The following is a 13,450-nucleotide window of genomic DNA, read 5'->3' on the forward strand; positions in this document are numbered from 1 at the left end:
AGGATTATCATCATAAACGTCATTCTTAGAAAAGAACAAACCGTTTTAGACACATTCAGTACGAGCTGTGACCTCTGTAACATTCTGAAACCTTGTTCTTGCAGATGTTAGTTCCTGAGTTGTATTTTTTGCATGAACATAAATAATTGCATCATCTGCATATAACTGACACTGTACATTGGATGGACAACTGTGTGGAAAGTCATTAAGAGCCTTGAAAGGCGCCTAACAAATAAAATGTATTATTATTATTATTATTATTAATGTAAAGGCAAAATAATAACGGAGATAGAGCTGAGCCCTGAGGAACGCCAAGCTGGTTTTTACAGGTTGCAGATGCTGAGTTATTCACTGTAACAAATTGTCTTCTGTGTGTTAAATATGATTTCATCCATTGCACAGTGCTTGAGGAAAGGTTAAAATAAGATCATTTATCCAGCAGAATTTGACAATTGACCGTATCGAACGCTTTCTTGAGGTGGAGGAACACTGCTCCAATAACGCCTCCTCTGTCAATGTTCAGTTTGAATTTTTCCAAAAGAAAGCATACGGCTGTTTCTGTAGTGTTTTCTGAAACCAAATAGCATTTCATGTAGATTAGACGAGCTATAGTTTAAATGTCTTGTAAGTTGTTCTGTTACTTTCATTTATGTCAGTTTGTTTTCCTTGTGTTTGCAGATGTCGATGGTTCTCTCCACTGGTCCCTCCTCTCCTCTTAAACTGCATCAATTTCACTTTAGAAATAGAAGCAACGACAAATAATACAATACTGCCACACAATATTCAACTGGGTAACATTTCTTTTTACAGAATACCCTTATTTTTCCACGCCCATACACTTTTACCATCTTAAAGTCCTTATCTGTAATCAGACCCGACCCAGAGTCTGATCTGAGCCTAAACCTCACGTCTCTGTGCGCTGATGTTGACAAGCACAATTCATTTCATAAAATCATTCTTTTTACTTATACTTGCATTTATTTCCAGCTACTTTGTGAAGGGACACTTTTCAAACACAGTGATTCTGGACAGAAAAGTGCTTTTTTTTTTTTTTGAGTTTGCTCCAGACCCAGAGACTCTCAGTGAGGTCAGTTTCTAATTACATTTTTAGGATTTATGATTAAAATGATTCACAGCTTGTAAAAATGAGATTAAATTTAGATTTTAAAATGACTGTATTATATTCAAAAATGTAAACGTCTGTTGATTATTGTAGTTTGTGTCTTGCAGCTTAAAAACAGTCGACAAATTGACTGTGTTGATAAAAAACGGGTAAGAAAAAACACTAAAATAACCTAATTTTATGTGTTGAGTTATTTAATATGAGCTGTGTTCAGTTATTTAATATGGGCCGTCTCCTGAAATATGAACACAGCCCATATTAAATAACTGAACACATAAACTGAGGTTATTTAATATGGGCTGTGTTCATATTTCAGGAGACAAACCTGTCGTTCTCCACAATTTACTCTAAATAAATCAGTGCAGAACCTGAAGCCTGCGTTTGTTAAAATCTACGACCGCTACCGACCAAGTAACAACTCACCCGTAAGTTTTTATTGTATTATTTTTATTGTAACGTGTCTTTTCATGTGGTCCACAGGTGTCCAAGCAGAGACAGAGCGCACAAAATCAACTTGAGACACAACTTACAACTTAAATTACAGTTTTCAGATGCATTGTCTTTGGTAGTTTTTCCAAGTGCCCCTGATTTTGGTTTTAAAAACACAATTCAATCAAACCTCAGATAGCACCAAAGAACATGTTTGGATCAGGTTAATGGAGTTAGTACGACACACGCTGAAAACGCTATAATAATGTACAAACTTTGAAAAATGAACATATTACAAATTACAAAACGACTACGTAAAAACAAATGTGAAATTATATATTTACAGTGTCTTGATCCAAGTACAAAAAACTACAAATATCACAAATAATAGAAAATTTACATCTATTCCAAAACCATTTAAGTATTTGACTTTGTTTTGTCTTTCAGAATTATCTTTAAACAGGAATTCAGTCTTTCAGGCACAGTTCATACAGTGTAATACAGTACCAGGTTTAGGTTTAAAGACGCAGTACGGCACATTTGTGTTTCTTACAGCGGTGGGACGGGACTCGCTGCAGCTTAAATTAGCTCAAGTCAAAATATAAAATGTATTTCACACGGAAACGGTTGATTTAATGTAGGTTTTTGCCGCTCATCTGTCTCCACGTCTGAGGTAAAAGAGTAAAACGGTTTGTGTGTTTTTACGTCTAAATCGTCCCTGTTTTATCAGAGGCACGTGTTGTGTTTACAGCAGGTCTACCCTTCTTCTTTAAGCCTGATACAAGTTTGTCGAATATAATAAATACACAGTTCACTTGAAATGACTTTAGATGTTCCAAAAGGGAAAAGAGAAGTTGGTGTTACATCCCAGCGACGTAAAGACTTAACAGAAATGATTGACGTTTGTGCTCATGATCAGTGACACCGCACCTCTCAAACCCGAGCTCTATCTCTCAGCCTTGATCTTGTAGCGGAGGACGAGGTACGTGGCCAGGCGCAGGATGAGGAAGAAGATGCCCAGAACGATGAAGTCCAGGTAGAGCTTAGCGTCCTGCACGTCCATCAGCTGCAGGACGTCCTCCGGCTGCTGGAACCGGCACGCTTTCCCCGGACACTCCAGCTCCGAGCGGTTCATGCCGTAGATGGACAGGATCACTCCCTCAAAACCATACCTGAAAACACCGGCAGGAGTATCGCAATCACTACACAGTTTCCCATGAATGTTCCGCAGTATGGCATTAACTGTACTACCTATGTTTCATTTATTCAATTACAGGTTAAGAGTACAGGTGTTTTATTACTCAAAAATGCTCAAAAACCATGGATTCTTTGCAGATCTGACCTGAAACTTGGCCTAGTGGCGCCACCTGCTGGTCCACATGGAAATATAATCAAGTTTAAAGCCTTACTGTCAAACATTCCAGGTAAAATGTTGGATCGCAGTGTGACTCTGAAGTGCTGTACGTTTGCAATTTGTTTTCTCCACCGACAAAACCCACAATGTCGATGAAACGTTCTGCACCCCGACAAAGACGCCAAAAGCCCAAGGAAGAAACTAACTGTCGCAGAAAAAGTTCAATTCTGGACACGCTGAGGGAAGGTAGAAGTTATGCACCTGTAGGGGGCGCCATTACGGAATAAATTAATCTTCGGTTCGTTACATAAAGGAGGAAAATAACATAAGGACGACAGCAGCAATCATTTTTAACAAGGAGCAAAAAGGTTTGTAACTGCAACAAGACGATCGTGCGGATGGATCTGCTTTAGTTTTGTGGATCAGTGACTACAGGAAAAAAAACATTACGGGACATTACAGCGATGCCAGGACGAAGAGGCGGGGTCAGAGGAAGAGGCGGGGTCAGAGGAAGAGGCGGGGTCAGAGGAACTGTGAAATACACCTGAGTCACTATTAATCATTTCTTATGTGTCCAACCTCGTAGGCCGATCATTAAAATTACATTTGTTACAGTATTTCTAAAAGCTGTCATTTTTATTTACAGTACAGTGTAGTATTTGGTTTTGTTCTATAATATTGCACTTATTTTTTTAAAATCTACGAAGGTTTGAACTTTGAGAGAGTTTAAACAAGAAATGTTAATGTGAAATGAAAATGTTAATGTGAAATGAAAATGTTAATTCCTGTGTGAGAAAAGTGTATAAAGTGTGTGGTGAGGGGTTTTACAGACAAAAACGTAGAGAATAATCGTAAAAAATAAAGCTGATACTTTGCTGATTTCTCCTTTTGCAGGTTATTTTTAGAACATAACCCCCGCGATAAATGACTGTACACGCTAAATCTGCTAAATTAATTGAGCTAATTGTATTTAAAGCTCCACCATGTAACTCTTTAGCCAAAAATAGACAAAAAAAAAATGATGTTCTTCATTTCAGACGCTTCTATTGCAGAAAAAACTAGAAAAAAATATGTGTCCATACTGTGTGTGGGCTCGCATCTCCACAAACCTGACTGTTACTTGGCCTGTCTCTGTGGAAATGTGGTTCCTTTGGCTTTAATAAAACTTATTTCCATGGAGAATGTTAACGCCTGTGTGAGAAAAGTGTATAAAGTGTGTGGTGAGGGGTTTTACAGCCAAAAACATAGAGAATAATTGTAAAAAATAAAGCTGATACTTCACAGATTTCACCTATTGCGGGTTATTTTTAGAACGTAAACGAAGGACCACAGTAAATGCTACTCAGCCTGTTGTTCTCTAGATATAAAGTCTGTTCTTGGTCTCGGATTTTGTAAAATAAATTTCCCCCAAAAAGTGCAACTTATATATGTTTTTTTCTTCATTATTCTGCATTTTTTGGCCGGTGCGACTTATACTCCAGAGCGACGTATAGTTTAGAAAATACAGTCCACTGAGCAAGAGAAGTTAAGAAACACTGGAAATAAAATGCCAATTCAATAGCCCAAAATCCACGTGAAAAACCATGTGACGGGTTTTACGTCCGAGGGTTATGTTTAAAGTTAGTGTAGGGGACATTCTGGGACACACCTGATGTAAGACATATACGAGCTCCACTGAAGATACTTGGGGATCGTATCAAAGGTGACAAAGAAACCGGAGAAGAGCAGCACTGGGACGGAAGTGACGGGACCGATAAATGTGGCAACCTGAAAAAAAAGAAGAAAAAAAACAAAAGAACAAAAGACTAAGTACAAAGACTGAAAGATTTAGCTGGAAATTGTTTAGAAAAACTCAAAAAACATGTGATTTTGATTAAGATAAGATGCAATATTAATGAGTAAATACAAAATCCTGCACTTTTTTCAACACATTTGTAAAGGTTTCGATTCGATTCAACTGTTTTTAAATCGCACATTTAAGACACAACTTAAGCTGCTAAAAGTGCTTCACGTAAACAACAACGAACAAAAACAGATGAACATAAAACATGACACTGAGGAAAAGAAAAATAAAACAATAAAACCCTAAAATATCCTGCGGAGCTTGAACCAAACACCACAGAGATGAGGAGGATTTTTAGTCTGGTCTAAACTACAGGGTTAGCAGGTTTTATTCATGTAACTCCAGGGAAAATGTCGTTTAAAAAAGGAAAAAAATACACTGCATAGTTTATTGTCGTCTGTACAATTGGGTTATTCTGATTACCGTAAATTTTGGACTATAAGCCGCTACTTTTTTACCCACGCTTTGAACCCTGCGGCTTATACAACAGTGCGGCTAATTTATAGATTTTTACTGCCTAACGGCCTCTAACAGTAAATGCAAAAGTGAGACATGGGGAAAGATTATGAACTGATGCTTTTCAGACACAGTTAAAAAAAAAGTCCTAAATTAAAAAAGTTCCTAAATTAAAACACAAAAAACCCTCTGTGTAAATATCACATGTTACAACACAAAAACCTGCGGCTTATATTTGTACAAAATTGATTTTCTTTTCAAATTTAGCTGGTGCGGCTTATATTCAGGTGCGCTCTATAGTCCCAAATTTACGGTATTTCATTCGATTTTTGTTCCAATTGTGATTAATCTCCCGTCTTGTCACATACAGTGGAGTATAAAATCTATAAAGTCAGTGTTGGTTCTACTTTATGCTTTTTATTTCCTTTCCATTGTGGTTTTCTTGTTCTTAACATTGTCGGTCTGTTTTTTTCTTTCTATTTCAATTCAGAAATGCCTCATGTTGCTTATAGTAACACTGTGCATCTTAATTATTGACCTTTTGCTGCATTTATTGTCATGAGTCTATGTGTTTGTATATGTACATGTGTATAGGTGTATATATATATTTTATTTGTTTTTCTGTTCAACTGAATATGAAGTTTAAACAAAGCATTTCATTTATGTTCTAATGGAAGACGAGGGTGGGACTTAATACGTTTTCTTCTTCCCGCTCCTTTTCCAGCTTGTATAGGAACAAATCTGCGCTCGGAATGAATAAATAAATTAAACGAATGAATGAAATGAGTCTAGAACCTGCAGAGAGGTGGAGGCGGCTCCGACCAGCAGCCCCAGAGACTGAGCCACCAGAGACGTGCAGATGGACAGAGCGATGAAGAGCAGGAACCGAGCGGCTTCGGGGGGCTGCTCCGTCATCCAGTACACGATAGTGCAGTACAGGACCGGGCACAGCACCTGGGGGACGACATAAAGTATTAACGAGTGGGTTTAGATGTTTATTTAGTGAACTCCAAAGTGAAGGACGAGTTTGAAGTCACCTGAAAGGGTATGTCCGCCATGGTTTTTGCCAGACAGTACGCTTTTAAACTGTACCAGTAGTTCAGATGTTCTCTCAAAAACACAGGCATCTCCAGAGGGACTGACGGGAAACAAAAGTAAATGTAACTCGAGTATTTTTTCTGTTGCAAAGGAGGTTCATGGTTCAGTGGTGGATCTAAAACGCACATGTTAAGACGGTCGGCATGAGCGCTCCAAACATGAGGAAGAGCATCGAGAAGAAGAGGAAGCCGGTGTTGTTTAAGACTTTGTTTGCATCGTTTCCAATTTTGAGATACAGTAAACCTGTTACCACACCGACCAGGATGTGTGAAATGATCCTGAGGTGGGTCAAAACCTGCAGGTGGGACGAGGAAATGTTATTATGTCTGTAGATATATGTCAGTGTGACTTATTTAGCGTTAGATTTATTCGAAAATATTTACCTGATCTCTGCATATTGTTATAAACGTCCTTTTGAACAGAATATAGAACTGTTTTAAAGTGCTGGTTGCAAAAGTATGGCTTTCCATCTAGACAAAAACAACACAATATTATAATTACAAATACAAATAAGGAAAAGAAACCAGTGTTTACAGCTGATCTGATTTAATTATCACGTGATATAAGTCTGAAGCTTCACATTCGATTCCTCAGAACCAAAATGATGCCAAATTGTGACTATGACGGCAAGAGATTTATTCAGAAATGTCTTATATGTTGTCATCTTTGAAAAAAAAAAGATAAAAAGGATTCTAGGACACATTTATATAAAACTATAATCAGTTTTCAGTCTTGTGAAGTTACCAGATACATATAATCGTATGGAAATGTAGTTTTAATGCTAAATAAAAGTCTATACTCGGTGCTTAATCTTTACTCGTGCACCTTGTGGTTGGTCGTGGTACAGATCTGGTGTCCATTGTTTTGGTTGAGGCTTTTCGTCTCGTCCAGAGCACACAATCCGCTCTGAACCGCTTCAAACAGCACCGGGTTCATGTTCCCATACTCTCCAGAGGCCACTTCAATGACTGCACGGCAAAACAATAAAGAAGTTAATAATACATATGCTTTTTATTTCATTTGATTTATTTTCTATAGATCTGCCTTACTAAAGTCAGCGGGGTTGTGGTAGGTGGGACAATGCAGGCCCAGGGTCTTCAGGTACGGGATGAGGTACGGCACCGAGCCTTTGTAAACACACTGGCCCTCACTGAGGATATAGAGCTGTGGACGAACACCAAAACACAGAATTAAACACTCATATTTAAACATTATTAGGGCTATAACTGTCACAATAGTCTATAAAAACACTTAGGTCCAAGTTATTTAGTAAAATGTGCATAATAATCTGTGTTTTACCTTGTCAAACATCTCAAACAGTTTGGCGCTGGGCTGGTGGATGGTGCAGATGATGGTGCGTCCTCCCTGAGCCAAAGAGCGCATCAGTGACACCACCTGGTGACACGAGACACTGTCCAAGCCACTGAAAAGTACACAGATACTTCACTGAGAAGTACTTCACACATGAAAAATACACAGATACTTCACTGAGAAGTACTTCACACATGAAAAATACACAGATACTTCACTGAGAAGTACTTCACACATGAAAAATACACAGATACTTCACTGAGAAGTACTTCACACATGAAAAATACACAGATACTTCACTGAGAAGTACTTCACACATGTGTCCTGTGCTCAGGTCAAGAACCAGGACGGAACAGGACTAAACTAGGACTAAACCAGGACTAAAGCAGGACTAAAGCAGGACTAAAGCAGGACTAAAGCAGGACTAAACCAGGACTAAAGCAGGACTAAAGCAGGACTAAAGCAGGACTAAAGCAGGACTAAAGCAGGACTAAAGCAGGACTAAAGCAGGACTAAAGCAGGACTGAACCAGGACTAAACCAGGACTGGAAATGGACAATCATTGTTTCAGTTTTCTGCAGTTTAAACCTTGAACATTTTTAACCTGAAGATGTGACTCAGGCCTCGACTTTGACAATATTTAAATCCAGACTCAAACTGTTCTGTTTATCTGTGCATGTGACTGAAAGAGTTTTATTCTGCACTTTTCTCCTTTAATGTAAATTTCATGATGATTATTTGTGATTATTTGTGTTTCGATTTGTTGTATTGTGATTTTAATGTCTTTCTTATTCTTTAAAACACTTTGAATTACTTTGTGTATGAACTGTGCTGTACAAACAAACAACTTGACAAAACAGATAATAGACATATTTTGACCCCTGGAACCCTTATACTATAGATTTATTTTTACACCAAGTGCCAACTAAATACATAAACTAAACCAAGATCATAACCTCGACAGAGACCACCACTGTTCTTATGTAGACTTCTTTATATGCAGTTCTTATTAGTAATGTCATATTCACAGGAGCATAACTCATAAGTAATTCCCACTGTGGTAGGTCTCAATGGTGATTAAAAATAAACAAACCACATGCAAAGAAGAAAATGCACTTCAAACATGAGGCTAAAAATAAGACTAACCTTGACTAACTAAATCTAAGACAAAACTTATCCAAAAAGGAAACAAATAAACATAAAAACAGCAGTACAAATATACAGTAATTATAGATGGTGTCTGACCTGGTGGGCTCGTCGAAGAACATGACAGGGGGGTTGTTGACGAGCTCCAGAGCGATGGCCAGTCTCTTACACTGCCCCCCAGACAAGGCACTCGTCCTGGTGTGGGCACAGTCCAACAGGCCCAAGGCAGTCATTATCTCAGCCACCTGCAAATATCACCACAGAGGGAGAAATATCACCACAGAGGGAGAAATATGACCCACGGAGGGAGAAATATCACCACGGAGGGAGAAATATCACCACAGAGGGAGAAATATCACCACAGAGGGAGAAATATGACCCACGGAGGGAGAAATATCACCACAGAGGGAGAAATATGACCCACGGAGGGAGAAATATGACCACAGAGGGAGAAATATCACCACAGAGGGAGAAATATGACCACAGAGGGAGAAATATGACCCACGGAGGGAGAAATATCACCACAGAGGGAGAAATATCACCACAGAGGGAGAAATATCACCACAGAGGGAGAAATATCACCACAGAGGGAGAAATATCACCCACAGAGGGAGAAATATCACCCACAGAGGGAGAAATATCACCCACGGAGGGAGAAATATCACCCACGGAGGGAGAAATATCACCCACAGAGGGAGAAATATGACCACAGAGGGAGAAATATCACCACAGAGGGAGAAATATGACCACAGAGGGAGAAATATGACCCACGGAGGGAGAAATATCATCCACAGAGGGAGAAATATCACCACAGAGGGAGAAATATCACCCACAGAGGGAGAAATATCAAAAACATCACTATAGCAAAGCCTGTTTAATATAAGATACCGGTACTAGAGTTTGATCACTTTATAATAACTACACACAATAATAAAACATAAAGAAAGGCCTAATTCATAATGAGCAAATAGTTTATAAAGAATTATTCAAACTACTAACTAACTAACTACTTAATTAATACCCTAACTCTTAACTCCAACTAACCCTAACGCTTTAATTAAGTTGTTCGTCATCACTTTTTATAGAATATTCAGTCAGAGTCAGAAGGATTTAATGAGTCCCACACAGGTAAAGTGAACAATGAAGCAACAGAATCTGAAGAAAGGATGGGAAAAAAGTCCTGAGACGTGCACAGTTTTTATAATGTCTCTTAATGTACGTGTGTGGGGGGCGGCTCATCTTCTGGTCTGCACGGCGTTACACATTAAGAAACTCGAGGCAAAGTCGAACAAGGTGAGTGTTCTATAACCCTCTCATTGCTAGAAAATACCTTACAATAAACTATTTGTTCACCGTGAATTACATCTTTCTCCACGCTTTACTAAGGCTATTTAAGGTGAAGTTATTATAAAGTGTAACCCAATTCCCCTGTAAATTAAGATGATAAATATACTAGACCTGTGACTGACGCTAAACCACAGAAATGACATTATTACAAGAGGATATAAGCCATTAATCCAGCTGCATTTTAGGCGTTTTTTAGGCAACAACCAACATAAATAATAAAACGTGATTGACATTTGCTCTACTCACCAGTTTTTTCTTCACATGCATCGTTTCATTCAACTTCAAGTTTGCTGAAACCTGCAATAAATGTAAAATGATGATCATAAACGTGTAATGCAGAAGGTATTTAACACAGGCCTGCTCTTGTCACTTTCTGGCATTTGGGTAAAGTCTATAAAAATATAAAAACATATATCGGCCCTTGACTTTAGGTACATTATACGTTAGTCTCACCATCATGGCTTCTCGCGCGGTGAGGTGCGGCAGCAGCATGTCGTCCTGCATTATGTAACACGACATTTTTCGAAACTTTCTTAAGTCTCGCGGTTTCCCGTTCACCAGGATCTGACCTTTCATCCCGGTTTCTCTGCACAGACACACAGAGTAATATAAACACCACATAACCAAAAACCTGGCAGTGAATTTAGCAAAATGTGGTGTAAAATATCTCTTTTTTTATAAGATTTATGCGTCTGATGACACATAGTTCCTATTAAATAAACTAATAAAATAAAATAAACTCAAACATTGGCTGCAGTTACTCTTATTTTTGGAGTTATTAGACTATTATTACTCACATCAGAGTTTGTGGTTTGCGTTTAAATATTGTTTAAAGGTCCAGAAATCAAATAATGATCAGATTTTGGCGTGGATGTAACCGCAACACCATATATTATCACATTTAGTTTTAATTCTTTCATTCTTCGCACCATAAAAACTACACATGTTTCATCTTTTATCTAACGCTTCATTTATCGTTTACTGTGACTTGAGTTGGAAATGTTGGAGCCTTGCCAAAAAAACAGATAACTGCAGCCCTATGACCCACGTGAACCAGCTACCCTCCAGTTTACAGTTTACCGCTTACCCCACTGCACCACCAACCTAAAGAATATCATTAAATCCTGAACATTCCTCACTTTCAGCCAGTAACTATGCCCTACGCTGCCATACGTTTGATTTCTGGGTTATAAATCACGTTTACCTGTATCCAGCCAGTATGTTCATTAATGTGGACTTGCCGGCGCCTGAGGGACCCATAATTCCTACGAGCTCTCGGCTGCAGAATTTTCCAGACACAGACTTGAGCAAGGCTTTAAAACCTGCGAAAAGAAACATATAGTAACAGGCACAAACATCACACTCTTGCACCAATTAATAATAAAGTCCATCGTACGAAATCAAACATTATATTCAACTCAACCATTAATAAAACAGTCATTTATAAAGTCTCTCTGTGCACTGTTTTGGTCTGCACGAGGGAAATACTTTGGAAAATTGCGTTCTAATTGCAACACTGCTGACATGTCCACAAACTGTTAACAAATTGGCTCAACTAATTTAAATAAATATGGGTTTTCTGAGCTCCTATCGTTGAGGTTACAGTGCATGAATATTTAACTACGCACAAGTTTAGTGAAATCAGCGGAGCATTTCCTACATCGTTTCTCGCCGAGTTTTCACAAATATAATCACTGCTGTTGAATATTTGCGTTAAATCGGCTTATTCCAATGCAACGTCTTCAGGTTTATCTATGAAACTGTACAACTGTTAAATAAAGACGAACAAATAACAGACTCATAGCAGAATTACCGATAAAAACTACAGTCTTCGTATGTTTTAAGTGCAAAAATAAACCTTTGTTCAACTCTTGGAACAATTATTTTCTTATTGGTCCCTTTGTTCTTGGAGTTAAAAACATTCTTATAAAGTTTTATTTGACTGAACACTCAAATCTGTCAAATAAACACTAAACATAATCGCTGTAAATCAAACGCATCATATGTTTTTCTTTGAGGTTTTGTCGAGGAATGTAAATGTGTGATATACGACACACAGGAGCCTCGGAGCGCTGGCTCACCTGGCTTCACCTAGATTCACCTCTCCTCTGTTTGGTCCCTTCCGTCTCCCCGTAGTTTTATTGTTAATTATCTCGTCTGTCTCGGGCAAAGACGTGCCCCAGAGAAGCTTCAAGAACAGCAATAAACATGTCCAGCTTTTAACGTCCGTGGGACAGATAAATGTGGAGGAGCAGGTGGATGTGTGGCACCTTATTTGTTTAGAGGCTCAGGTGGTACATCAGTGGCCTTAAAAGTAGAAAGTTTGTAGTTTCATCCCAGCTCTCGGGCCTGTGCATGCTATTTTAGAATCGTTAAATAAGACATTTCACTGACTTTGTGTAATTATCAGTTTGCGTTAATCAAATTGGGCAGGATTTAATATTAATGCCTTAATCCGAGTGCGTTTCCAGACCCTCAACGTCACATTTCTTGCATCATTTATTCCTTTTGTACTTCTGGTGCCCCTGTCAGTCACACCACATTCAGCTGCAGTTAAGGTGGGAGAAGTGTCTTGCCCAACCACACAATGACATTATGCACTGATCTAAGAGGTTTGCACCGCCCCTTTAACTTGTACCCCCTGTGACCCCCCCCCAGTGTTTGTAAATCTCACCTGTCCTCCTCCACCACGGCCCCTTCTGGACGCTGTATGAGAGGTCTTTAAACTCCAGATCGACAGCGGGGCGTTTGGGCAGATGGTTGAAGCGGTGCGGCTTGGTCATCTGGTTGTTGGTTTTCTTCAGATGGGTCGTCATGGCGCTGTCCTGATGCTGGATCTGTCCGTTACCGTTACATACGACAGGGTCATCTACGCTCACAGAGTCCAGCTCCAGGCCTCTATTGTCCAGGGCGGGCATCTGTGTGAAATAAGGAGTGGTGGTGATCGAGACAAGGTAAAACGCCGGGCGCACAGACATGGTGAGCCTTCAGTCTGCTCTGCTCGAAAGACTCTGCTACAAGAAGGAAAAAAAAGGTGCAACAAAGAGAGAATTCACAAAGCAGCACCTGAGGCTTCAGGGTTACTGCTGCGCACAAGAGCAGAATAATGACATGATTTACTGAGGCCAAGTCACAGCTTGACTTCAGCATCAACAACATTCACACAGTCAAAAGTATAAATACACTATAATACTTGTCTCCATGAAGATAGATGAGTTTAATGCCATACTGTGGAACGTCTGTGTGATCCTTCAGTCATCCAGGTCTGATCCATAGTAAAAGACAAAAGTTAAATCTGTCAACTGGACAAAAAGTTGTAGGAGTGAAGACGTCTGGCTGCTCG

The 13,450-nt window shown here is 39.1% G+C and overlaps 1 protein-coding gene across 1 annotated transcript; it reads right to left on the minus strand.

The window, feature by feature from the left end:
* Positions 1 to 2,498: 2,498 nt before the first annotated feature.
* LOC117380354 (ATP-binding cassette sub-family G member 4-like) lies at positions 2,499 to 13,085 on the minus strand. The gene is made up of 14 exons (XM_033977153.2): positions 12,782 to 13,085; positions 11,312 to 11,429; positions 10,561 to 10,693; positions 10,354 to 10,404; positions 8,860 to 9,005; positions 7,603 to 7,726; positions 7,353 to 7,467; positions 7,129 to 7,271; positions 6,687 to 6,773; positions 6,430 to 6,598; positions 6,243 to 6,343; positions 6,001 to 6,159; positions 4,555 to 4,673; positions 2,499 to 2,724 (listed from the first exon to the last, which is right to left on the minus strand). The coding sequence occupies exons 1-14, from the start codon at positions 13,083 to 13,085 to the stop codon at positions 2,499 to 2,501; spliced, it is 1,995 nt and encodes a 664-aa protein (XP_033833044.1).
* Between the last annotated feature and the right edge of the window lie 365 nt (positions 13,086 to 13,450).

Source organism: Periophthalmus magnuspinnatus, chromosome 13 (assembly GCF_009829125.3).
Source record: "Periophthalmus magnuspinnatus isolate fPerMag1 chromosome 13, fPerMag1.2.pri, whole genome shotgun sequence".
Taxonomy (NCBI): Eukaryota; Metazoa; Chordata; class Actinopteri; order Gobiiformes; family Gobiidae; genus Periophthalmus; species Periophthalmus magnuspinnatus.

Coding starts and splice junctions, on each gene's coding strand:
- LOC117380354 (XM_033977153.2), bottom strand. CDS start 13,085: ATGTCTGTGCGCCCGGCGTTTTACCTTGTCTCGATCACCACCACTCCT. Junction 11,430..12,781: donor GCCGTGGTGGAGGAGGACAG/GTGAGATTTACA, acceptor TTCTTTTCGCAG/GTTTTAAAGCCTTGCTCAAG. Junction 6,599..6,686: donor TAACAATATGCAGAGATCAG/GTAAATATTTTC, acceptor TCCCACCTGCAG/GTTTTGACCCACCTCAGGAT.